Source organism: Capricornis sumatraensis, chromosome 14, assembly GCF_032405125.1.
Source record: "Capricornis sumatraensis isolate serow.1 chromosome 14, serow.2, whole genome shotgun sequence".
NCBI classification, from domain to species: domain Eukaryota; kingdom Metazoa; phylum Chordata; class Mammalia; order Artiodactyla; family Bovidae; genus Capricornis; species Capricornis sumatraensis.
Genome location: NC_091082.1, coordinates 44,730,984 through 44,757,779, shown reverse-complemented (window position 1 = coordinate 44,757,779; position 26,796 = coordinate 44,730,984). Strand labels below are relative to the sequence as shown.

The following is a 26,796-nucleotide window of genomic DNA, read 5'->3' as shown; positions in this document are numbered from 1 at the left end:
TTACTGTCTTTTTAAAAATGTTAATCTGACTATGTGAGTAACTCTTCCTTTACATTTCCCTCCACCACACGGATCCTAATTTTGTATGCAGTCTATCTCCTTTACATCTCAGGTCTAGAAATATAAAGGTACCTGTAGGCCCTGACCCCTGCTAGGGCAAAAAGCTAGAGTCGCCGATCTTCAGGAGGTGCCATTAATAAGAACGTCCACTAGGGGGTGAGCAAGGAAAGAGGGAGGAGAAAGAGCTACCGTTAATCCAGTCTGTTGGGTTAGCTCTACTGGAGTTTAACAGGGCCTCCCCATGTAGCTCAGGGGTAAAGAATCCATCTGCCAATGCAAGGAGATGCTTGCTGGTTGAAATTCCATGGACAGAGGAGCCTGGCGGGCTACAGTCCACGGGGTCGAAAAGAGTCGGATACAGCTGAGCACACAAACACTGAGGTTTTAGACTTTATAAATCTGGCCAAAATGATAATGTTTTAAATGTGTGGTGCTTGAAACTGTCAGGGGCTCTCTACCATGGATCGCCAGGAGCTAGTCTAATGCTTATAAAAAGAAAGGAGAGAGAGACAGAGAAAGGAGGTGGAGGAGGAGAGGAAGAAGGGGAGGAGAAGGTGGGGAGGAGGTTGGAAGGAAGGGAGAAAGGAAGAGGGAGGGAGCAAAGGAGGGAAGAAGGGAAAATCCAGCACTAACGTCTTGGATCAGCAGTTCTTGTTTTCTTAGGGTTGGTGTTAGAGCGCAGACTAGGAAAGGGGTGGAGAAAGAGGTGCAGAGAGGTGGAGGAAGGGGAGGAAGAAGGGGAAGGGGAGGGTGTGAGCCTTGGTTAGAGATATGAAAGAAAGTAAGCCTTTCTGGGGACAGTGAGTGCAGTCTTCCTGCACACCCAGCCTTGGGCAAGGACCCAGAGACCTGTGGTGCTGAGCTGAGAGGCTGAAGGGCTGCAAAAGGACGGAGCAAAGCCATGGTAAGCTTTTCAGCCTAAAATATGTCCAGATGCTCAGATAGAACCTCGTCTTGGAATGCAGAGGCAGGTGGCAAAAGACAAAAAGCAGCACATTTATTTTTTGGTTTAAAAAAGCCAAAACTAAAATTGCTGAGTCTAAATTAAAAAGTGTTCCTAGAATCTCTCTTCCCACGTGTGCTGATTTCTTCTCCTTGACTTGTCTCTACTGAGGGTTCCTGAAGAAGTACTACAATCTTGCGGAAATTAGCACTCTTGTGACTGAACACTGACACTATCTTGAGAATTGATACATTTCAGAAAATATGATGTAAAGATGTGAAGAAAATTTATGGTCTTGTCATTTGAGTTGCTCAAAATGTATTTCTGTTTAGTTGAGAAAAAATGAACTCTTTTCTTTCAGTAGTGTCTGTTTGGTTACCTACTTCTTTTAGGAATTTGGAGTACTGACCCATCATAGTTAAGTGTGAGTTTTTAATATTAAATCTAGACACTAATAGTTCATTAAGGACTAAGTAAGTAAGTGTTAGCTGCTCAATCGTGTGCAACTCTTTGCAACCCCATGGACTGCAGGCCGCCAGGCTCCTCTGTCCATGGGATTCTCCAGGCAAGAATACTGGAGAGGGTTGCCATTTTCTTCTCCAATTAAGGACCAAAGAACACTTAAAAAATATATGTACTATCACATAGCTTTATCTGACAGCTCAGCAGATAAGTAGATGCAAAAAGTTACTGAAATGTAGAAAAAAATATCAGAACAGCAGCAATAGCAACTTGAGGCTAAAATAGGAGAAAAAAAAAAAACAACAACTATACACCAGTTTTGAAGCAAATTTAACTCTACTTTTTCACCCATGTCTGAGAAATCTCTTACCTCAGACAAGGTTAGTAGGTATATGCGTTATACTTTGAACTTTGAGAAAGTTGTAAGTACCTCTTCAAGGTACCTGTAAAATGGTGATTTAGAGTATAAATCTGAGTAAAATTTTGTATTCTATTTGCAGCTATGTCCATGGACATGTCAAAATGTTCAGAGGGGCTTGTGGAATGTCTTTAAACTGTGGGTCTGGATTATGCTCTGTTGCGGTATGTTATGATTTTTTTTTATATTGCTAAGCTTTTTAAAAAACATATGTTTAGTTTTTGGTAAACATCTACTGAGTGTACATAGGTAAAAGTGGCAGGTAAAAGTATTAGGTAGGTAGCTGCTAATTCTACCCTTTCTACAAACATCCCTTTTCTTCCTTTCACCTTTAATATTTCCTTCCCCAGAGAACTCCTAGCCTTGACCCAACCTTTGCTGCAGGGTTTATTCTATGACATGTTTTATTCCTTAATCATAACTGTTTCCCAGTTCTCTGTACATTTTATATTTGTTTAATTTGATCAAGATTAATTATGTATTCTTTGCATCTGTTATTCCTTGCTCAGAGTCCTTAGGAAACTATAAAAATTGAATCTGTGTTTTCTTTGGTATTTCTCCATAGTATTTGCTCTACACAGTGAAAACTCAGCAAATGGTGATGGCTGTGAAAACTTTCACCTTGTGCTATAATGGTGCTTCACTTAGATCATACCGTGCTTAGAATGGCATGTATTATTATAGTGTCATTGTGTAATTATGTGTTTGTTTTGATTTCTTCAAAGCCCTCATATTTGAAGCACCCATGTGATTATTAAACACCATCAGCTGAGTATCTTTGCGTGTGTAACAAAATCTAAAATCAGTTTCATAATCCTGCCTCATCTGGTTTTGTAAATTGTTCTTTTTCTATTTTGTATATAAGGCTTGGACTGTCTGTTTTCCGAGAAGCAGCTCTTTTCATGGTAAAACATTATCTTTTTGATATAAAAGAGATTACTTCAAAGTGTGCCATTATTTCTGTTCTTATTTTACTTCTCCTTTAGAAGCATAAATATTGGTCTTTAGGAAATTATCCCAGAATAAAAGAGTGGGCAGTAAATTTTAGAGTTATATGATACTGTAATTAAATTAACTTTAAATGATTGAGAGCCACCAAGAAATATGAATTTCTAAAATATGTTGGTTAAATTTTACTGGAAATAATTTTTGAGAAAAAACTAGTTTATGAAAATAAATCTAGAAAGCCACCAAATTCATCTAAAATAGAGCTATGAGCAAAAGTATCCCATATTATGGTGAAAAGTGATTGGGACTAGAAGTTCTAGGTTCTACTTCAGATCTGCAGATGACTAATTCCACAGCCTCAAGCAGGTAACTTACCCTCTTGAGGTGTCAGCTTCCTCGTCTCTAAATGTCAGGATCAGCTTGGATTAGTTCTAGGTTCTTTTCAGCTATGCTACACAATTCACATTGATGTCTTTCAGATTTCTTTGCACATCGTGGCACCGATTGCTGGACTTACCATTATTCTAAAGGACCCATGCCCTGGGAAGAGGCTAGAGCGTTCTGCAGGAGAAGTTACACAGACTTAGTTGCCATACAAAACAAGGGAGAGATCGAATACCTGAATAAGACACTTCCCTTCAGTCGTACTTACTACTGGATTGGAATCCGGAAAGTAGAAGGGGTGTGGACTTGGGTGGGAACCAACAAATCTCTCACTGAAGAAGCAAAGAACTGGGGCGAAGGGGAGCCCAACAACAGGAAGAGTAAGGAGGACTGTGTGGAAATCTATATCAAGAGGGTCAAAGACTCGGGGAAATGGAACGATGATGCCTGCCACAAAGCAAAGAGAGCCCTCTGCTACACGGGTAAGGACTGACCAGACTGCTGCGCTGCTCAGGGAGGGCGGAGTGCAGAGGACGAACGCGCTAGCCCCATGGGGACCTGGGGCCACAGAGCAGCTGCTAGGGCGTTCTGAAACAGGGCCAGTCCTCTAACTATGCTTGAATCATGTCACTTCTGAGCATTTTTGGTGGGTGACACTAGGCCCTATGCCCCAAATCTATACGCCTGAATCAGTTTACATTAAGATGACAAATCCATGTGGAAAGCAAGGAGGAAGAGCTAGACAGTGAGTGTCCCCGATAATAAGGCAGGGAAGCGGAAGCAGAGGGCCAAGAGCTGATGCTCACGTCACTGTTTCCTCCTCATGAAGTAGGCGACTTGATGCTACGTGTTTCCTTTTTGGCCTAATCTTACAGTGCTCAGTCATGTCCCGCTCTTTGTGACCCTATGGACTATATGGCCCATTAGGTTCCTCTGTCCATTGGCTAATCCAGGCAAGAGTATTGGAGTGGTTACCATTTCCTCCCCCAGGGGATCTTCCTGACCCAAGGATCGAACCCTCATCTCTGGCATCTCTTGCATTGGCAGGCAGATTCTTTACCACTGAGTCATCTGGGGAACACTAATCTTATAGAATTCTATGTAATGAAACTTTGCAGTGTTTCATTATCTGTAGTATGTGAAAATTTCTGTAGAAACAATGGTGACAGTTCAAAAGTAATCAGTATTTTTCCAAGTTATTTTTAACAGTGAAACATTCATTCAGTCTCTTGTTCACTTGGACTCTCTACCAATTTAGCAGGGCTTCTTCCCAGGAGGTTCAGTGGTAAAGAATCTGCCTGCCAGTGCAGAATACACAGGACTGGGGTTCAATCCTTGGGTCGAGAAGATCCCCTGGAGTAGGTAATGGCAACCCACTCCAGTATTCTTGCCTGGAAAATTCCATGGACAGAAGAGCCTCAATGGCCACAGTCTGTAGGGTCACAGAGTTGAACACGACTGAGCATGCATGTGCATACTAATTCAGTAAGTTCAGACTCTCTAATTTTTGTTCAGTACTTTCTATAATGAGAGGGATTGCCAAGCATACTACAGAAGTGATTGGGGTCAGGTTATCATTTAATCCACTGCATCAAAAACAAAACAAAAAGAAATTTTAAGAGTTTCAATGTATATCACTGTTTCCCCTAAATGTTATAGAGTAATAGCTTCAGTAAATTCATTCTAAAAACAAATGTCTATGGCTGTATGACAACTATATTGTATAAATAAAAATTTTAGGATATGGTTTTTATGCAAAAATGGTATGAATGTACAAATATACTTTTCCCTGTTTGTTAAAATAGTCACAGCCAAAAAGTTGTTTATATATAAAGAAATGACTAGGAGTACTAAAAAAGTATCCATCTAAAAATAACTTCTGACCCCTTTAAAGCTTCTTGTAAACCCTGGTCATGCAGCGGCCATGGACAATGTGTGGAAGTCATCAATAACTACACCTGCAGCTGCGATTTGGGGTACTACGGGCCCGAGTGTCAGTTTGGTAAGCTGCTTTTGTTTCTTTGTTTCTTCCTATGTAAAGTATTATAGTTTATGGAAGTTGGTTGGGGGAAAATGATACTAGCCATTCTGAGAAATGAGAAGTTTTGATCAGTAGGCCAAGCTTGCACAATATTGTTACTTTTCCGTAAAGATTTCATAAGTCAGCATGAAGTTTCAATTCACTTCTCAACAAGTCCTTTTGAGTGCCACAAGAGCATTGGCATTGGAATAAAAGCTGTAAGGATTACAATAATGAATCAGGCCTGATAGATTCTGGCTGTTAAGGAATGCATAAGCTAGTGAGCTTGTTGGATTCATTAGAACTCTGAATCTGAAAGAAACAATACCATTTATCATTAGGAGGCTGAATCACCCACCTTGCTTTTTACATTATCTTCAAGATCATGACAAAAGCAAGACCAAAAAGAAAAATTCACATAATGATATATAGTGTCTGTCAGAAAATAGAATAATAAATTCAACACATTGGCTGGCATTTTAGGGGATGAGGATAAATCTATTACAGATTCTTACCTTAAAGGATTTGCAGTTAACTAGTGGAAATTATGGGTTTCCATGATGGCTCAGCAGTAGAGAATCTGCCTGCCAATGCAGGAAATGAGACAGAGGTTTGAGACCCTGGAAGAGGAAATGGCAACTCACTCCTGTATTCTTCTCTGGGAAATCCCATGGACAGGGGAGACTGGCAGGCTAGAGTCCATGGGGTCGTAGAGAGTCAAATATGACATGGCAACTGAGCATGCACACAGTGGAAATTACACATGCTTATAATTTAATCTGATGGAAAGCCAGATATGCTGGAGGAAGCCTGTAAAGACTAAAAATTGTCTAATAAAAATCTCTAGCCTTTATTTGATAGTGAGAAACCACTTAGTATCTGAACACCAGAATTTAGGGCAATTATCTTAGAAGCAGTGCATAAGATGGACCAGAGAACAAAAAAGAGAAGATGGGATGATGGAAAGCATCATTAGGAGTCCATTGAAATCATTCTGAGTCGTGGTGGTAGAAACAGAAAGGAAAGAATACATAGATTGAAAGACATGGAGTCTTTGACCTAGTCAACTCACTACTGAAAGAAACTTCAAGTCCTTTGATTGATATTGGTGAAGTTTCAAAACTATATTTGAAGTATCTGGTGAATAAAATAGAAAAATATAATAAGAAAAGAGCAGTGTTTGCAATGAATAAGGAATTAAAGCCAAACAAATTTAAATGATCAACCAACTGGAACAGATCTGGCTCATTTCACTCAATTCCTAAGCCCTGACTTCTATCCAATACTTTACACTCACTCCATTTCTAAATTTTTAAAAATTATTATATCATCAGCATGCCTATTTCACTCCTTTTTGAACATTTTATTCTTTTTTTTTCTGTCTTGGTTTCCATCATACAACTCTTCCCTGGTTTTCTTTCTACCTATGATTGTTTCTCCTTGGGTTTCCTCATGGGCACTTACTCAAGCCCATATATTTATTGTTATTTCTTATCTTCCATCTTTCATCCATTGCTCTTCTCACTTTACATGTCCCCTTTGGTCAAACCGAGAAACTTCTGTGGACACACACATCTATGTGGGCTTTGGACAGACAAATCTGTTTCCAGCCCTGAACTCCAAATATGCTAAGCATAATCTTTGGGATGCCCCAAATATTGAAAAATCAATTTTATCCAGCCAGCTTTCCTTTTTGTATTCCTTATCTCAGTGTGTGGTACCACCATTTATATGGGTACCCTGGTATAAAACTCTCTCACCTCCTCCTACATTTTTGCAAAGTAACACACTACTCATTTTTATAATTTAATGTTTCTCCAACTTGTCTTCTACTTGTTAACTCTACACTATTGCCTTCATTATCTTCCTCCTAGATTATTGCAATAATATCTGAGCTGAGTTCTACATCTTTAAATTAGCTCACCTCAAATATATTATTCATACTATAGGCAGTCTGATCAACTTAAAAAATCAAGTAAACATCACACATATGTGGCCATCCACCATTTAATTTCTACCTATCATTTGTCCCATAGGATGAAATCTGAACTCTGAATTCAAGGCATAGAATAACGCTTGATATATAGTAGATACTCATTAAATTGATGAAAAGATAGGGGCATTTTGCCTTAGCACCTGTCTTTCTATCTAATCTCATCTCACATCATCCCTCCTCTTTCCTTCTAGTATTAACATCAAAATCCTTGTGGTCTTCCACACTTACCATATTGCTTTGTAGCTCATTGACTTGCTTATGGCTTCCTCATTTTGCACATGGATAAAATACATATTCAACTGGAAGATAACAGTTCAGGGACCATTTCTATCTGGAAGTTTTCTTTGGATGCCAAGACAGGTTAAGCATCCCTATTCTGTGTTCCAATAGCTCCACATATTTGTTTCTTATTTATCTGGCATTTGTTGAAATCATCCATTTAGTTGTCTGCATGCCTCTGCAGACTGACAGCAACTTGGGATCAGTCAGTATTTTATTTATCACTGTATCTGTAAGATTGAGACTTAGGCGCCTGCTTGTGGGCATGCACTGATATGGACAACATAAGTGACTTTCATTTCAACTTGTACTGTAGATGGAAAATACTAAAATTATTCTAATTTCTTGAATTCAATCTTCAATTCTTCATTTATTTCTTAAGAACAAGGTTAAAATGATAGCTCACATTTGATAAGGAATAAGACACAAGAGTTGCAATATTTGCCTAAATGATGTGGCAGGACCTAAAACATGAAGACTGAATTCCAAGTCTTAATTTAATCTATTATGCCACTGATCAGAGAAAGGAAGTAGACATACGTTCTGCAGAGGACTGTCAAAATCAGAAGAACCAAAGTTCTGGAACTGATCTAGAGATAATGAAGACAGAATGCAGGCTTAGATGCTTCCTAAAGCCTATGCCCCAACCAGTAACGCTGAAGAAGCTGAAGTTGAATGGTTCTATGAAGACCTATAAGACCTTTTAGAACTAACACCCAAAAAAGATGTCCTTTTCATTATAGGGGACTGGAATGCAAAAGTAGGAAGTCAAGAAACACCTGGAGTAACAGGAAAATTTGGCCCTGGAGTACGGAATGAAGCAGGGCAAAGGCTAATAGAGTTTTGCCAAGAAAATGCACTGGTCATAGCAAACACCCTCTTCCAACAACACAAGAGAAGACTCTACACATGGACATCACCAGATGGTCAATACCAAAATCAGATTGATTATATTCTTTACAGCCAAAGATGGAGAAGCTTTATACAGTCAGCAAAAACAAGACTGGGAGCTGACTGTGGCTCAGATCATGAACTCCTTATTGCCAAATTCAGACTGAAATTGAAGAAAGTAGGGAAAACCGCTAGACCATTCAGGTATGACCTAAATCAAATCCCTTATGATTATACAGTGGAAGTGAGAAACAGATTTAAGGGCCTAGATCTGATAGATAGAGTGCCTGATGAACTATGGACGGAGGTTCATGACATTGTACAGGAGACAGGGATCAAGACCATCCCCATGGAAAAGAAATGCAAAAAAGCAACATGGCTGTCTGGGGAGGCCTTACAAATAGCTGTGAAAAGAAGAGAAGTGAAAAGCAAAGGAGAAAAGGAAAGATATAATCATCTGAATGCAGAGTTCTAAAGAATAGCAAGAAGAGATAAGAAAGCCTTCCTTGGTGATCAATGCAAAGAAATAGAGGAAAACGACAGAATGGGAAAGACTAGAGATCTCTTCAAGAAAATTAGAGATACCAAGGAACATTTCATGCAAAGATGGGCTCGATAAACGACAGAAATGGTCTGGACCTAACAGAAGCAGAAGATATTAAGAAGAGGTGGCAAGAATACTCAGAAGAACTGTACAAAAAGGATCTTCACAACCAAGATAATCATGATGGTGTGATCACTCACCTAGAGCCAGACATCCTAGAATGGGAAGTCAAGTGGACCTAAGAAAGCAACACTACGAACAAAGCTAGTGGAGGTGATGGAATTCCAGTTGAGCTATTTCAAATCCTGAAAGAAGATGCCTTGAAAGTGCTGCACTCAATATGCCAGCACATTTGGAAAACTCAGCAGTGGCCACAGGACTGGAAAAGGGCAGTTTTCATTCCAATCCTAAAGAAAGACAATGCCAAAGAATGCTCAAATTACCGCACAATTGCACTCATCTCACATGCTAGTAAAGTAATGCTCAAAATTCTCCAAGTCAGGCTTCGGCAATACATGAACCGTGAACTTCCAGATGTTCAAACTGGTTTTATAAAAGGCAGAGGAAGCAGAGATCAAATTGCCAATATCCGCTGGATCATGGAAAAAGCAAGAGAGTTCCAGAAAAACATCTATTTCTGCTTTATTGACTATGCCAAAGCCTTTGACTATGTGGATCACAATAAACTGTGGAAAATTCTGAAAGAGATGGGAATACCAGATCACCTGACCTGCATCTTGAGAAACCTATATGCAGGTCAGGAAGCAACAGTTAGAACTGGACATGAAACAACAGACTGGTTCCAAATACGAAAAGGAGTACACCAAGGCTGTATATTGTCACCCTGTTTATTTAACTTCTATGCAGAGTACATCATGAGAAATGCTGGGCTGGAAGAAGCATAAGCTGGAATTAAGACTGCCGGGAGAAATATCAATAACCTCAGATATGCAGATGCCATCACCCTTATGACAGAAAATGAAGAGGAACTAAAAAGCCTTTTGATGAATGTGAAAGAGGAGAGGGAAAAAGTTGGCTTAAAGCTCAACATTCAGAAAACGAAGATCATGGCATCTGGTCCCATCACTTCATGGGAAATAGATGGGGAAACAGTGGAAACAGAGTCAGACTTTATTTTGGGGGGCTCCAAAATCACTGCAGATGGTGATTGCAGCCATGAAATTAAAAGATGCTTGCTTACTCCTTGGAAGGAAAGTTATGACCAACCTAGACAGCATATTAAAAAGCAGAGACATTACTTTGCCCACAAAGGTCCATCTAGTCAAGGCTATGGTTTTTCCTGTTGTCATATATGGATGTGAGTGTTGGACTCTGAAGAAAGCTGAGTGCCAAAGAATTGATGCCTTTGAACTGTGGTGTTGGAGAAGACTCTTGAGAGTCCCTTGGACTGCAAGGAGATCCACCAGTCCATCCTAAAGGAGATCAGTCCTGGATGTTCATTGGAAGGACTGATGCTGAAGCTGAAACTCCAATACTTTGGCCACCTCATGCGAACAGTTGACTCATTGGAAAAGACCCTGATGCTGGGAGGGATCGGGGGCAAGAGCAGAAGGGAACGAAAGAGGATGAGATAGCTGGATGGCTTCACCGACTTGATGGACATGAGTTCGGGCAAACTCCAGGAGTTGGTGATGGACAGGAAGACCTGGCATGCTGCAATTCATGTGGTTGCAAAGAGTCAGACACAACTGAGCGACTGAACTGAATTGAACTGAACTGAAAGCTTTTATCTTCTCCCCTTGTAAAGAAGACAGTTATGGATACCCAGTCTTTCTGTGACCCTCCTACTTCCAACACTCTGGCATACTTAGGGTCTCTAATATGGCAGCTGTTTCCAAACTGAGCTGGTCGTTCCCACTTAAACCTGTCTACATTTGAAAGTTCTCTGTCCAGGTAATGCCAAAGATAATAAGATTGTGTGCATGCAGATTAGCTAATATTTTGTTAAAAGCTTCCTATGAACCAGACTTTAAATCCTTGACTTGCATTAAATTATTTAATTCCCAAACTCTGAGAAGTCAATACATTTATCATTATCCCTCTTTTATAGATAAAGAACCTAAAGCTGGAAGGATTAAATCACCTTGCTTAAAGATACTTGGTTATTAAGTATCAGAGCTAAGATTCAAACCCGCTCATCAGGTCCTCTTAACTCTGTTGAGTGTTGTTTCTTTTCTCATTGAAGTGACTCAGTGTGTGCCTTTGGAGGCCCCAAAGCTGAGTACCATGGCCTGTACTCACCCTTTGGGAAACTTCAGCTTCATGTCGCAGTGTGCCTTCAACTGCTCTAAGGGAACAGACATAATTGGGATTGAAGAAACCACTTGTGGACCATTTGGAAATTGGTCATCTCCAGAACCAGCCTGTCGAGGTGAGCCTATGTTCATACCAGAGGCTTTATCGTGGCAATCCTGGATTTATAAACTAAGAAAATGTGGCGGAGCCTTACTAAGAATTCTATGTCCTCTTTTGAAACATAATTTAACCTAACTTAGATTTTACCGTGATACTTTTCAAAGGGGTTATTTTTTCTAATTTAAAAGAAAAACCACAAACAAAAAATAACAATCAATTATCTCTGAGACTACGTCACTATATATGTGCATATATATATATATATATATACACACACTGTTCAGCAGGACATTGTGGTTATACTGTATTTTTTATCTTATTTTTATTTTTCTCATTGCTATGGAATAATCAGTCTTGCTGAACTGCTGTTGAATTTTGATTGTTCTCCCTTTCAATAACCCCTTATTGTGGGGTGGTGGGGTTAGAGGTCTTTATTGATTGTTTTATTTGGTTTATTCTTAGAATCATGTTTTACCTTTCCTCCTCCATGTATTCTCAGGAGAATAGCAATTTCTGTGAAAAACAAACATACAATCTCTTGATTTTTTTTTTTTTCATTTGAAACGTGGTGGTTTTTTTTTTTTTTTTCTTTCTTATTTACTGTCAAGATCATCTCTTTAGGGGAAAAAAACTGGTGGTATCTAAACTTGTGAAGTTTTGATTACATATTCAACCTTTATGCTTTTGACTCACTAGTTTAAGTGGTTTAATTCTCAAAAAAACCATTCAATCATTTTTGAAATCATAGAACTAATTGACCAACCTGCTACATTTTAAAAAATTTGAGGGACTTGCTTCAGAGAATGGCGGTGTTTTTCAAAACTTCTTGGACTGATGTTAGAACAGGTAAAGTGAAAGTGAAAGTGAAGTCGCTCAGTCGTGTCCGACTCTTTGCGACCCGGTGTACTGTAACCTACCAGGCTCCTCCATCCATGGGATTCTCCAGGCAAGAATACTGGAGTGGGTTGCTATTTCCTTCTCCAGGGGATCTTCCCAACCCAGGGATTGAACCTGGGTCTCCCGCATTGCAGGCAGACGCTTTAACCTCTGAGCCACCAGGGAAGCCCAAAGGCAGGAAATTCTCTGTCTTTGTTGACAACGCACCATAAGAGCTCTTGAGGCCAAGGCCACATAGCATGGTGCTTCCAGAAGAGCTAGAGAGTTACCAGGGCTGGGGAAGCAACATGGAACAGCCAGCTCTCCCCACCTCTCCCCAACCCCACTGCTCCCCTCCCACCATGGGCTTTCTGGGGTCTCCTCATTCTATCTCTGACTCACCACTCTCCATCATTCTCAAGACAAGAAAGCCTGGAAGCACCATCAGAAGTAATTTCTAGAAATTAGAAATGTCTAGATTCATGTCAATGGTTCCCCAGTTAAGTTAGGCAGTTTGGCTAAAAGCTGTTCCTCACAGAAGGTCTCTGCTCAGAAATACTGGTTTTTTTTTTCTTCTTCATTGAAGTAATTCAATGTGAGCCTCTAACAGAACCCGATTTGGGAACCATGGACTGTAATCACCCCCTTGTCGACTTCGGCTTTTCCTCCACGTGCATCTTCAGTTGTTCAGAAGAAGCTGAGTTAATTGGGGAGAAAAAAACTATCTGTGGATTGTCCGGAAATTGGTCCAGCCCTAGTCCAAAATGTCAAAGTGAGTAAGTTTGGCCCAATATGTTCAAGACTTAAAGAGGTATTTGATGAATAAGCACATGGTGGGAAAAAGTATTAAACTTTTAAGTTTTGTTGCTAAGACATATGTAGCTTAAAAAAAGATTCATACACATTGATTTACCATAAAATCTTTGGCTGCTCTTTCCTCTTCCTTCAATGACAGTGATTGCTTTTTTTACTTTTCAGCCAGTTCTCAACTCCTCCTCCCTTAACATCTAAACTCACTGTTTCTACTGACTTATTTCTTATACATTTTTCTATTCCAGTACAATCTCACTTCTCTGTTCAGTTCAGTTCAGTCTCTCAGTCGTGTCTGACTCTGCGACCCCATGAATCACAGCACGCCAGGCCTCCCTGTCCATCACCAACTCCCGGAGTTCACTCAGACTCACGTCCATCGAGTCCGTGATGCCATCCAGCCATCTCATCCTCTGTCGTCCCCTTCTCTTCCTGCCCCCAATCCCTCCCAGCATCAGAGTCTTTTCCAATGAGTCAACTCTTCGCATGAGGTGGCTAGTCTACTAAAATATCTCCACAAAAGTCACCAGTGACCACCTAACTCCCAAAGTAATGGATACTTCTCAATTATCACAAAGTTGATTCCTCCCAAATCTGTCTGTGCATAAGAACTGTGTCTTTCTCATCTCTGTATACCTTCCACTTGACACAGCGCCTGGCAATAGGTGCTATATTAATCCATGTTCAATTAGCATTTGACAGAACACTTACCCATGTCTGCCCCAAGACTACACCAATGAAAGAATGCTTTATTTTTGTCTTTTATAAAGGCTCTATTTCTATTAAAGTATAAATGTTTTACAATGTTGTGTTAGTTTCTGCTATCCAACAACGTGAATCAGCTCTAAGTATACACATATCCCCTCCCTCTCAGCCTCCCTTGAGCCACCCCCATCCCACCCCTCTGGGTCATCATGGAGCACCGAGCTGAGCTCCATGTGTTATACAGCAGCTTCCCACCAGCTAGCTATTTACACATGGTAGTGTAAATACGTCAGTGCTACTCTCCCAATTCATCCCATGGCAGCAGTCCTTAAGTGGTAGGATCTGTAGAAGCTCACAGAGAAGCTGATCTCTCTGTGGTCTAGGGCCAGGAAGTAGGGTAGGGAGTTGGGGAGTTGGCATGAGGTCTTTGGAGGAGGACTGTACATCAGACTTATGGGGCATTTCCTTTAAAGGCTGGGCTAGTGTCTGCCTCCTTAACCTCCTACAGTCCATAGATGCAACCCTCTGGGAATTGCACCTCTTTTCCATTATACATTTGGGTGCGGGGATGAAAACACCTTGAAAGGGTTCATCAAAGTGATGTGAAGAATAAGGGACAGTCAGACCCTGTGCCAATATGCAAAAGTAAGTTTCTTCAACTGGTGGTATCAGAAGATAAATTTTTTTGTATCAGTATTTTTTCAATAAAGGTCCCCACATAAACTTAGTTCACCCTTATGAGAGGATGTATAAATGTATCCTTTTATTGATTTGTGAAGGAAGTAGAGGGAAATGGTAGGACTACAGCATTTGAAAGACAAATTAGTGCAAGTCCTTGACATGTAATTGTATGTGCCTGCATTTGCATAGCTGCTTCAAAGCCTTAATACTTTGCTTTGGTTGAAAAGTTACCTGGTTCAGATCACTGGCTTTTATTTTTTCTGTAGTTGTACTAGACTTTTTAGTTCTTCTCTGTGTTTGAGTCCTAGGCAGTGATCAAGATCATGGAGCTAAATACAATGATGACCACTTTTTACCAAAATATTTAGGTACATCTCCCAGGAATTCTATGACTCACAAATCTGAGGACTGAGATTCTGTAGGCATTGAGCCAGAAAAGCTAGTTTAGTCGTTGCTTCTGCTGAACACTCATCATGGGTTTTCCCAGGCCAGCTTCCTCATCTGTCTAATAGTGTCAAATGGACAATTATTAGAAGATGTAAGGAGGAAGAAAGTTTAATGTTTTGAAAAGACACTAAGGAAATAATGCTTGTGGCCTCATCTAAATGCTTTACTGATTTCTCTTTCAGAAGTAAACAGGACTATCTCAATAAACGAAGAGAGTGATTATAACCCCCTCTTCATCCCGGTGGCAGTCATGGTGACCGCATTCTTTGGGTTGGCATTTATCATTTGGCTGGCAAGGAGATTAAAAAAAAGTACGTGAGTTTACCTTCATGTAAAAATAATACAACTTTCAAGTGGAAGAAAATGTGCAAAGCCACAGAAAATTAAGTATGAGAGCTTTGACTAAAGCAGAATACCAAGTTCTGGGTTCTATAAACATCAGTCCCTAGAGATGCATGAAGCAGCCCAGTACACACTTTGATTACAATAAGTTGACTAATTTTTTCTTTTCATCTGATAAGTCTTTTTAAAATGCCTACTATCTTCAAGTACCTGTTACTACCTGACCATCTTGCTAGGGTATTAACAGACAAATGAGAAATTGTAATGGTTTGCTATTATTTAATTCTTAAAAAAAGAATGTGTGATCTGGTCCTATAAGAGCCCACATGCTTTTGATTTCAGTGCAATTCTACTAGGAAGTGAATTTAATGTCCCACAGGGTTTCCCAGGTGGCGCAGTGGTAAAGAATCCACCTGCCAATGTAAAAAAAGGAGCAGATGCAGGTTTGATCCCTAGATAGGGAAGATACCCTGAAGTAGGCAGTGGCAACCCACTCCAGTATTCTTGCCTGGAGAATCTCATGGACAGAGGAGCCCAGTGGGCTACAGTGCATGTGGCTGCAAAGAGTTGGACACGACTGAGCATGCATGCAATGTTTTCAAAGCACTGCTCTCGCTCTTCCCTTCTGTGGCCATCGCTGAAACATTAGCGGCCAAAATGAAGTTCAATCCCTTTGTGACTTCTGACCGAAGCAAGAATGGAAAAAGGCATTTCAATGCGCCTTCCCACATTCGCAGGAAAATTATGTCTTCTCCTCTTTCTAAAGAGCTAAGACAGAAGTAGAACGTTCGATCCATGCCCATCCGAAAGGATGATGAAGTTCAGGTTGTACGAGGGCACTACAAAGGGCAGCAAATTGGCAAAGTAGTCCAGGTTTACAGGAAGAAATACGTCATCTACATTGAACGAGTGCAGCGGGAGAAGGCTAACGGCACAACTGTCCATGTGGGCATTCACCCCAGCAAGGTGGTTATCACCAGACTAAAACTGGACAAAGACCGCAAAAAGATCCTCAAACGTAAAGCCAAATCTCGCCAAGTAGGAAAGGAAAAGGGCAAATATAAGGAAGAAACAATTGAGAAGATGCAAGAATAAAGTCATCTTGTCTACAGCTTTCATTAAAAACTGTTAAAATGAAAAAAAAAAAAAAAAAAAACAAAGCACTGCTCTCAAATACCTAACTTTGTCAAGACAAAGTCAGACAAGTGTCTGACTCCTAATGTGTGGGAGCTGTTGCACTGTCCCTTAGGGAAATCCCCACATTTTCTTCCCTGTGTCTATTCACCAAGGTCACAGGTTTAACCAAATGCACCCCATACTTATGCTTCCCCGCACTCTGGACTGGGAAAGAAAAGATAATAAGGAGGACTGCCTCAAGAAGTTAGTGTCTGCGGCTTAGCATAGTAGGCAAAACACCATCAGTGAAGAACAGAAGCATCATTCTCCTCACTAACCTTCTGAGTGTGTCCAAACCCTCAAGTGGAACCAACCTGCTGGTTATAGGCTCATAATCAGGCAAGTCTTGGGTATGTGCTCCCACATTTGGCCAAAGTCATCAGGCAGAAACATTCAAGATTATGATGAGTATAGACATTAGGCAGATTTAAAGATAACCCTGCTTCAACTTTAGGGGACATCAATGACCTCAAAACAATGGCTAAACAACTTCTCTGTGTTACCTCTATGTGGTCAATTGAGTACCATTTTAATTTCACTTCCATCAAATTAATTAGTATATATTATATTCCATGAATATAGTATGTAAAGACTGCTATACCACCCATTCTCACTGGCAAATGCTGGAATATTATCTGCCAATCCCTAATGGTCCTCTGGTATGATCCAATCTTTCATTCCGAATTGAAGACTAAGGGTGCTTGCATGCTAAGTTGCTTCAGTGGTGTCTAACTCCTTGTGACCCCATGGACTGTAGCCCGCCAGGCTCCTCTGTCCATTGGATTCTCCAGGCAAGAATACTGGAGTGGGTTGCCGTGCCCTTATCCAACTCAGGGATCAAACCTGCATTGCCTGCATCTCCTGCATTGACAGGTGGGTTCTTTACCACTAGCACCACCTGGGAAGCCCAGACCAAGGGTACTAGATCAGTTTTGTAACCAACCCAGAAACACAATGGAAGGGGGTGCTCCTGGTGTACAAGAACTTCATTAACTGTAAAGTGAAGAGTCTTGAGCAGTTAAAGGGTCTCTGCTCCTGCTTTTGCAACTTCAGTTGAGACTGGATCCCACCATCTCATAGTACTATGCTATTAACTTAAATATTGCACTAAGGCAAGAGAAGAATGAGATTTTTCTCCTACTGTTGATCATCCTTTCCCTTAAGACTGAAAGCCTGTCTCACAATCATCCTTTCTTTCCTCCTTCTTTGGGTGGCATTGGCAGAAGTGAGGTGGTAGAGAATAGATGGGGTAGTTAAGCTCTGCCCTCTGGGATAAGAGGGCTATCATTTAAATAACCACTAAGGATAGTGGGGCTGGAAGTTTCCTTAGTAAGGAGATATTCTCAAATGGCTAAATATTTCAAGAAGTGCTAGTGGAATAAAAAAAAAAAACAGAATGGAAGTGCGTATTTAGTAGTGGGGTGCAGGAGGCAGATTCTACCTAAGGCTGTGTTCTAACCAGATGAGAAAAGCAGTGGGGTTGTTTTTAATTATTCTTTTTTTTTACCTTGGAGTCATTTCTGTACAAGATCTCAAACTGATACCTTGAAAACTTCGTGCCCCCACTGTGGGAATCAGTGTGGGGCAAACAGGAAATAGATAACGGGCAGTTAGGGTAGTTACAGTTATGCCAACAAAAAGCACTAGTGAACAGAAGCCCTGAGAGATCACTGACTTTGTAGGGAAGTCAGGGCATCTTTAGTCTCACACTCAGTCGTCCTCATTGGTGAAATGCCTTCTGATATTGCTAACTCTCAAGTGACTTTATTTTCTAAAAAAGTTTAGCTGTTAGTTCTTGGAAAAAGAAATATTTTTCCTGTAGAGACAATGATTATAAATGATGGATAGATTCCCAGGTTAAGCCCCTAGAGCTTTTCTAATACAATAGAGCTGATGCCTGTATAAGAAGAAACAGCAAAGCCAATAAATCTGCCTGCATCCAGTATTCATCAATCTGAGAACTGTATATAGGCTTTCGGGGTTCTGAAAGCTGGAAAAAAGGGACAAGTGAATATTTTGAGCAGAGTAGCTAATAAAATGACCAGAGTCTTGACCCCCATCCTATCCTCAGATAGATCTTCTGAACAGGTACTTTGGCCCCTGCCTGAGTTTTGTTAATATCCAGACTTCAGCTCCTTTATTTTTTTCCTAAGAAAGGAGTAAGGGTGGGCTCCAGAAACATGCTTCCATGTGTATGGGCTTGTCTAGAAATATATATATATTTTTCTCCTAGCATCATCATTTTCTGATTAGTCAGCATCACTGGCCCTATTCAGTAAATGAGGAAACTGAGGCAATGCTGTTTTCGACCATATCTCTAAAATTTCATATCACCAGGGGCTAGGGTCAGAGATCAGACTTCCATCAAAATATGCCCTTTAAAACCACTGGTCTTCAGATTAATGAGGCTCTATTTTTCTCCTCCTCCCCTCCACCTCCCCCCTGAGAAGAATTTTCCACCTGAACCAACACACAGGTTGAGAACTGGGCACAAAACTGAACAGATGCCCCTTAGTTCCCTTTTTCTTGAAAAAGAAACTCTCTCAATAGGAACAGCTTGTTGCTCATGTATTGCTATGTGTTTCATTGTTCCTGAGAGAAAAATATATTTGTATGAAAATGAACAGAATCTGAAATTCACTCAGATTTATTTCTCCCTGCTCAAATGCTTTTGGCTCATGTCACTGGCCGGCTAAATTTTGGAAGCAGTACTTAAAATAGCAATTTCTAACATTTTAAAAGTTTGAAACAAGAATTGAGCACTGTCTATGCTCTAGGCCCTGGCTTAAATATTTTGAGTATATTTTACCAACTCAGTGAGGAAAACAATTATCAGCCTCTTTCACAGATGAAGAAATGGTAGCTTAGAGAGAGAAAGCAGTTATTCAAAGACACACTTAAGTTGGCAAAAAGGGACCTGGACCCAGATTTAATCATCTAGTGCTCCAGCTTAACAGTCGCAGAAATACATTGGCTCCTAGTGATATTTTTCCTCCTCAAAAAGCATTTTTTGCTTTTGTTTCCTCTGAAGCCTAACCCTGCAGTTTCATTCACTTATTTATACTCTGCTTTTTTCAAAAAGAATGTAAGATAGTTTCTCAAACGCATTCAACACAGCAAATTAAAATTAGTTTAAAAATAAGAAAAAGAAGGTCAAGGTTTAGAATACCACAAATAAGTCAAAGCCAGGGACAAAAAGGCTTCAGATACGCCTGTTTTCCTGCACCCAGCCAAAGAAGGACACATAAGCAGTAATGCTATTCAGTATGTTTGTAAGATAAGAACACAATGGTTTACACAGATGAGGCATGTAGTTCCAACTACTGAGACCTGAGTGAAATTTCTCTTGCATATTCTCACAGAGAAGATGACATGAGGTGTAATGATACATATTCTTACAGTATTTGCAGCTGAGTCTCTTAGGGAAGACTCTGTAGGTTGGATGAGATGGCAGATCAGAATGGGTAAACACAAGAATGGATACATGGGGCCTTGATCATCAGACAGTTCAGACTAGCGTTCTGTCTTTATGAGCAGCATTAAGGATGAAATGGTGCTCTAAGAAGCATCTGCATTAATGGGTCTGTTCCGAATGAGTATCTACCAAAGCTCAAATGAGAACATTAAGCCAGGACCTCAAATCCCCTTAGACACCGATGAGGTCCACCTGACATAAGACTCTTCAAAAAATTGTTTTGAGATAGGGAATCTCCCTTCTCTTCTAAGTATAAAATAGAGAAATTGCCTATTTCTGCTGATACCATTTTTCTCTTCTATTTTTAGGTAAAAAGTCTCGGAGAAGGTAAGTTTGATCAGAAAGAAGTTTCTACATCTGTTGATCTGTTCTCTACCTCTGTAAGATACTTCCTGTTATAGCTAGAGACATTAACTCCTTAGTAGTTATTTACATGGGTTTCACAGGTGGTTCAGTGATAATGAATCCTCTTGCCAATGTGAGAGACGTAGACACAGGAGACGTGGGTTTGGTCCCTGGGTTGGGAAGAGCCCCTGGAGGAGGAAATGGCAACCCACTCTAGTGTTCTTGTCTGAAGACTAACATAGAGGAGCCTGATGGACTGCAGTCTATGGCTTTGCAAAGAGTCGGACATGACTGAGCAACTGAGCATGCAAGCCCACAGTTATTTACATGGGATCTCATCCAAATAAAGTCTCCAGACAAAGTAATAAATCTAATAACCTTCCTTAATAGCTGTCAGGTTTTTCAGTGCTAGTGGAGCCGAATGAATGAACAAGTACTACCCTATTAAGAAGGGACAGTTTATGTAAAGACAGCTTTTTCTGATTGCTTCAGAATTTTCTTTGTGGATTGGAAGCATTATGGTTTTTTTCTTCTTATCCTGACTGAACATGAGGGCAATGATAAATATAGTATTCAGTGAACAATCAAGTCAACAAGGATTTATTTAGTGAAGAACTAATGAATCCCAGGTTCTAAGAAAATGGTATAATTCCAGATCTGAGCCTGCAGCACCTAGTACAAGAGGGTAAAAGACCTGTGATAAGCACTGACCTTCAGAAATGTGGGAAAGGTGGGGAGCATTAATTCTACCTACAGCTTCCCCCAAAGAAGGGGAAGTTGTTTGATTTGGTCTTGAATCTCATATTTCTTCAATTGCAAAAACACATACATATGAAAATACAAGGCCCCACCTGGCAGAACAACAAGACATTTCTCAGTTTCAGGGTTTGGTGAGTTGCTTTGAAATTTTAGGAAGGAAAGTATAAGTCAGACGAACAACAGAGATGAGATTTTGGTGACAGACTAGGTGCCCAGCCAGACAACTGGGCTCCTTTTCAAATGCTGGAGGAAATGAAGCAAGATGGTCCCTGAGGAGGCTGGTTTCTTGTTCAGGCAACCATCCTACCAACCACAGATTGTTACTGAGAAGTTCTTAATAGTTTACTGAGCTGTAGCTTAGGGTACAAAAGAAAACCTGGGGAGACAGAGGGCAACAGAGGCTATTATAAAGTAATTTATAAGCCATTCAAAGGAGTATGGACTTGAGGTCATTGAGTTATTACTAACAGGGGTTGAAGCAGGTGAATGTCATGCTGAAATTTGCATCTTGGGAGGATCACTATCCATAAAAGTTTGTAAACATGAGTTGAGTGAGTCTGAGGGCAAAGAACTGTTTTGGAGGCATTTGAAGTTATTAGGTTAAAGCCAATGATACCTGTCTAGGGCAATAGCAATGAGGATGAGTTTGTGAGATAACTGGTGGTAGAATCAACTGACTGTGATTATTAATTGACTAAGAGAGAGAGAGAAGACTCAAATAAGTTGCCATGGTTCTGATCTGGGATCTGGTGGATGGTTACCATCTCTGTTTTATTATTTACTGAGATGGGAACACAAAAGAATGAGAAGTTTTGAAAGTGATGATCACAAGTTCAGTTTTGTACCTGTTAAGGTTTAGGTGTCTGTGGTTCAACCACAGTTTGTTGGTTCCATCTGCCCGTTTCTTCTGCCTCAAAGGGGCAACCTTGGGGCAGAAGAAATGGATCTGGAGGTCCTCACATTACAGGAGGTAACCATATCTTAGGAACACGTACAGTCACCAAGGGAGTCTCTACAGTGTGAGAATGGAAGAGGATGTGGGAGAGAGGATAGGAGCCAGAGGAAGATCAATATCAACACGTCAGCTAAGGTAGAGAACAGGGAGAGGCTGCCAGAAAGGTAGAAGGAAATGAGGAGGGTATGGGGTCATGATCCTAAGGAAAGCTGCTGCTGCTGCTAAGTCACTTCAGTCGTGTCTGACTCTGTGTGACCCCATAGACGGTAGCCCACCAGGCTCCCCCGGCCCTGGGATTCTCAAGGCAAGGACAGTGGTGTGGGTTGCCATTTCCTTCTCCAATGAGTGAGAGTGAAGAGTGAAAGTGAAGTCGCTCAGTCGTGTCCGACTCTTAGCGACCCCATGGACTGCAGCCTACCAGGCTCCTCTGTCCCTGGGATTTTCCAGGCAAGAGTACTGGAGTGGGGTGCCATTGCCTTCTCCGCCTAAGGAAAGTGGGAAATGAAAATGATTTCAAATACTGCACGGAGAACCAGTAAGTTTCTACTAGATATAATAAGGGTATCAGTGGGGAAATTGTTTTCAATGTTGAGCTCATGACGCAAGTCCTATAGCCAGGGGTTGAGGAATCAGTGGGGATGAAAATGTAGAGGCAGAATATATACATCATCTCTTTTATAAAACTTGGCTGGAAGGAGATGAGATGAGAGAGTCAGGAGGGGTAACAGGACGGGGACGTGGGGCCCGTGAAGTCTCTTTTATTGCCCTCCCTGTCTCCTGTCAGATAATGTAGATGGGAGTCCTTGACCCTTCTTTAGGCTGACCTCCCTGTCTCTGTGGGCAGGAAATCCACAAGATAGAAAGATTTTTTTCATGCTCATACCCACTGAGTGAAAGTCTTTTCTGGCCACAGGAACCACCTGTGTTTTAATTGCCACTAGATGGAAGCAGATCAATTTTTCAGATGTCTTTGAGGGGCAGAAAGAGATGTTGGCAGGAAGAGTATTAGCATTAAGTGAAGTTCCATATTAAGCTAATTGCCTTATTAAGTGCTTCACAGGTTTTTACAAGGAACCAATCAATAGCTGTTTATTAAAACACCTTTGTGTTGGGGAAATATTAGGCTTGACTGAGATACCAAAAGTAAATCCTTGTGCATGACCTCAGGGAGTTTATTATCTAGTTGAAAAGCTAAGGAGGGACAGCTCAGTCACGTCTGACTTTGCGACCCCATGAACTGTAGCCTGCCAGGTTCCTCTGTCCATTGAACTCTCCAGGCAAAAATACTGGAGTGGGTTGAGAAAGTTAACAAATATAGGAAAAAAAATTCAGAAGAATGAAGGCAGAATATGGTAATGGTCAATTAATTCTGTATTGAAGACAAGACTTCTTCTTAGCAATACAACCTTACCTCAAGAAACAAACAAACAAACAAACAAAATCATCAAATAGACAACCTAACTTAACACCTAAAACAACTGGATAAAGAAGAACAAACCCCAAAGTTAGTAGAAGGACAGAAATGACCATCACCGTCGCAGAAAACCTTATAGAGAAGCTGGAACCTGGGTTAGTTTTTGAAGGATAGATAGGATTTAGGGGTATGGACAGAAAGCAGGGAAGGCAGTCTGGAGAGAAAATGATGTAGATGGCTTGGTCCTGGGACTCCGAAAGCACATTCAGGGGCCAGTGAGTAGAGCTACCTGGAGCCCACAGTGTGGGCTGTGAACAGGAGCTGTGAACAGAAGTTGGAAGGAAAGGTTTGCTCCATCAACACAGGTCTTGAATGCTTTACCAGACATTCTAGAAGGACCTAGCAGAGAAGAATTATTTGCCCAGATGGCTTGGGATGTTACAAATTTATTGGCCAAAATGACCATACAATCATAGAATTTTAGTTATGGAAAGGATTTTGATGTTCATACTCTCTTGATAATTGAGCTAATTAACTTTCTTTTTCATTTATTTCTGCTCTGATCTTTATGATTTCTGTCCTTCTACTAACTTTGGGGTTTGTTCTTCTTTATCCAGTTGTTTTAGGTGTTAAGTTAGGTTGTCTATTTGATGGGTTTTTTGGTTTGTTTGTTTCTTGAGGTAGGGTTATATTGCTATAAACTTCCCCCTTAGAACTGCTTTTGCTGCATTTCACAGGCTTTGGGTCATCATGTTTTCATTGTCATTTGTTTCTAGGAATTTTTTTATTTCCCTTTTTATTAAATATCTTTCTTACAGTGCCTGAATTAGTGACAGAGTTAGTTACAATAATAACAGACATTTATCAACCATTAATTCCATGCTGTGCATTGTTCTGAGTGTCTTACATCATTAAAGATTGCCTACAAGCCTGTGAACGTAGGTACTATTAATATTTCCATTTTAAAGTGGTGGGCCAATGAACTTAACTACCTGAGGTCACTGAATAAATGGCAGAGCTGAGATTTGCACCCATCTAGATCTAAAGACCATGATCTAGGTCACCCATCATGATCCGAAGATCTTAACATCTGTGATTCTAGAACTCAGGTCTCTTGACACCCAGGTTGGAGTTGTATTGGGTTGGCCAAAAAAGTTCATCTGAGTTTTTCCATAAGGTCTTACGGAAAAACCTAAGCAAACTTTTTGACCAACACAGTAAGTCCCAGATACCCTCCTCCCCCCAGTGTTGTAAGTTTTTTGCACTGAAACCATTTTGTGATGACATTGAGGAAGGGTGGGGTGGCAGAGGTAGGATGTGTTTCTAAAACAAGCCAAAGGTAAAATGAACATTATCACACACAACACCGCCTATCAGTTTTTAAGTCCTTGAGCTAACCTGCATAGTCCTTTGTGCCGATTCCTATTAGCATTCGGTTGGTGAATGACTGACTCTTAGGGCATTTGTGGTTTCAATTCTTGCTGGGTTATTTTGACTCTTCTGCAAACTGGCTCTGTTTATCACCTCATTTGGTTTCTAGTGTCTAAATTCTGCCTGGTAAAAGCTACACCCAAGATACACAGGAAGATACGATGCCAACCTCAGAGGTGGGGGGGGGTTGGGGTGGGGGGGGGAATACGTGAAATTTTGTTTTCAGAAACATTTTTATCTCTGTAATTGGCAAGCGTGCTTGCAGCTGCTGAACTGTGGTTTACCCTGGCAGTTCATCATGAGAGCAGAGTCTCGGAATCTGGTTCTTCTTTTGAAGGGTGTTATTAAGACATACCCTATTTGGTTCTCCCTTGTTCTTTCCAAGAATAAGACAATTGTTTCACACGTACACAAGTGTCATTTTTTTTTTTCTCACAAAACTAATCACCTCCTCAAATCATATCCCACCAGCATCAGGCCTTCAGAACCACGATTGTACTGCCTTTCATGAGTTTCAATTCTCTCTGATTTTTCTTTCCCTTGAAATATGTCTTATTCTACGTTCCTGACTTTCCACTGCTCAAATTCTATCAAAGTGCCCTTCATATTCATTAGATCTGAAGACAAAGTCTGTACCGTCGACATTTCTCTCCGTGTGGGTTCTGAGGTCTGGCTGCTTTGAGCATTACCCAAGAGCTTGTTAGAAACGCAGAACCTCAGGTCCCCCCAGACCTGAACAGGGTCTGTGTTTTAGCACCATGTCTGAGTGGTAAGCACCTGACATGGTGAGAAGCCTGGCTTTGGGGTTGACTTCTCATTCCTGTGCCTCATTGAATGTCTTGCATCTTGTAACTCATCTGAAATGTGGAGTTCCTTTACTTCTGACCTTTAGTGACATTTTCTTTACCACCAACACTTTAAGTTTTGCAGTTTTTCGGCTTCTGAGTTTATTTTCTCTGGTTTTTCATTCAGCAAGGTTGATGCCTATTAAACGACCTGCTCTGGAAGAAAATTCTTCGGATATGAAAGTGTCAGTGGATCCTTCAAATCCTCTCGTGAAGTTTTGCTGGTGGCATCTTCTACATTGAAGAGGAAATGTGTCTCTCCCAGAACAGCTGAAGAGTTTTCAACACGACCAGCTGCTCCTTCTGTTCCCACTTTGCTCCATCTCCCACCCCTCAACTTTCAGCCTGAGGCGGGGAGTTTAATAGCTCAGCCTTTCGTTCTTTTTTTCCATGGACTACCAAGACCACGGGAAAAAGGATTACTGTGGAATGTAAATGCACTGATTTCATTCTCTCTCTTGATTCTGGCTTCCAGCTTCAATTCCATGCTGTGCCTGATGATATATACTTTTAAATCTAGTGAAAATTTGATACATATGCAAGTATAGGCTCACTTTTGTTACAGAACACACTTTATCTCGCTAGTCCTTCCAGTGTACTGTGGGGGCAGTTCATAAAATGATGTTACCCTTGCTTTCCAGCTCGAGTGGTACTGGGGATCTGCTCCAACTAGGAAAAGCCCTATTTGCAGTGGCCGTCCCATTTAACTGCCTCCAGTCGCCTGCCTTCTTCAGCCATCTCTCCTCAGTTGGCTCATTTCCACATATAGCAGCTCATGAGCACCAAACAAAAGAAGAGAAGAGAAAGCCTGCACTGTTGGTTTTATTTTTTTAATTATTTTTGGATTGGGGTTTTAATGTTTCTTTTTTATTAGCCCCATCCAGATGTTTCTCTTATGACCACTCATCACTAGAATGGCAGCTGCAGGCATCTCTTTGATGTCATACAGAAGAGCTAAAGCAAGTGGAAAGAGATGTCTTAACTCATGGTTGAAATGCCCCTCCTTCCTCACCCTCGATCCTCTTACATATCCACCTCGATTCTATCTACTCTTTCTGATTCATCTCAGGCATCCCCCGCCCTTACCACTGTTTTCATAACTAATCCTTAACTAGTCCAAACTGGAAATCTCCCCTTCCTGTCCTCCTACTGCAAGATTAGTAACATGCATTTTTTTGTACTTAAATACAATTTTTTTTAAATAAAATACTACC

General features: G+C 40.7%; 1 protein-coding gene and 1 pseudogene across 1 annotated transcript; both read left to right on the top strand.

Moving 5' to 3' along the window:
• Positions 1 to 843: 843 nt before the first annotated feature.
• On the top strand, positions 844 to 25,755 carry SELL (selectin L). The gene is made up of 9 exons (XM_068986498.1): positions 844 to 964; positions 1,966 to 2,047; positions 3,311 to 3,697; positions 5,110 to 5,217; positions 11,152 to 11,337; positions 12,784 to 12,969; positions 15,023 to 15,151; positions 20,142 to 20,160; positions 25,710 to 25,755. The coding sequence occupies exons 1-9, from the start codon at positions 962 to 964 to the stop codon at positions 25,726 to 25,728; spliced, it is 1,119 nt and encodes a 372-aa protein (XP_068842599.1). The 5' UTR covers positions 844 to 961; the 3' UTR covers positions 25,729 to 25,755.
• Positions 15,835 to 16,302, top strand: LOC138090537 (large ribosomal subunit protein uL24-like; annotated as a pseudogene).
• Positions 25,756 to 26,796: the final 1,041 nt, after the last annotated feature.

Coding starts and splice junctions, on each gene's coding strand:
- SELL (XM_068986498.1), top strand. Junction 2,048..3,310: donor CTGGATTATGCTCTGTTGCG/GTATGTTATGAT, acceptor GATGTCTTTCAG/ATTTCTTTGCACATCGTGGC. Junction 3,698..5,109: donor GAGAGCCCTCTGCTACACGG/GTAAGGACTGAC, acceptor ACCCCTTTAAAG/CTTCTTGTAAACCCTGGTCA.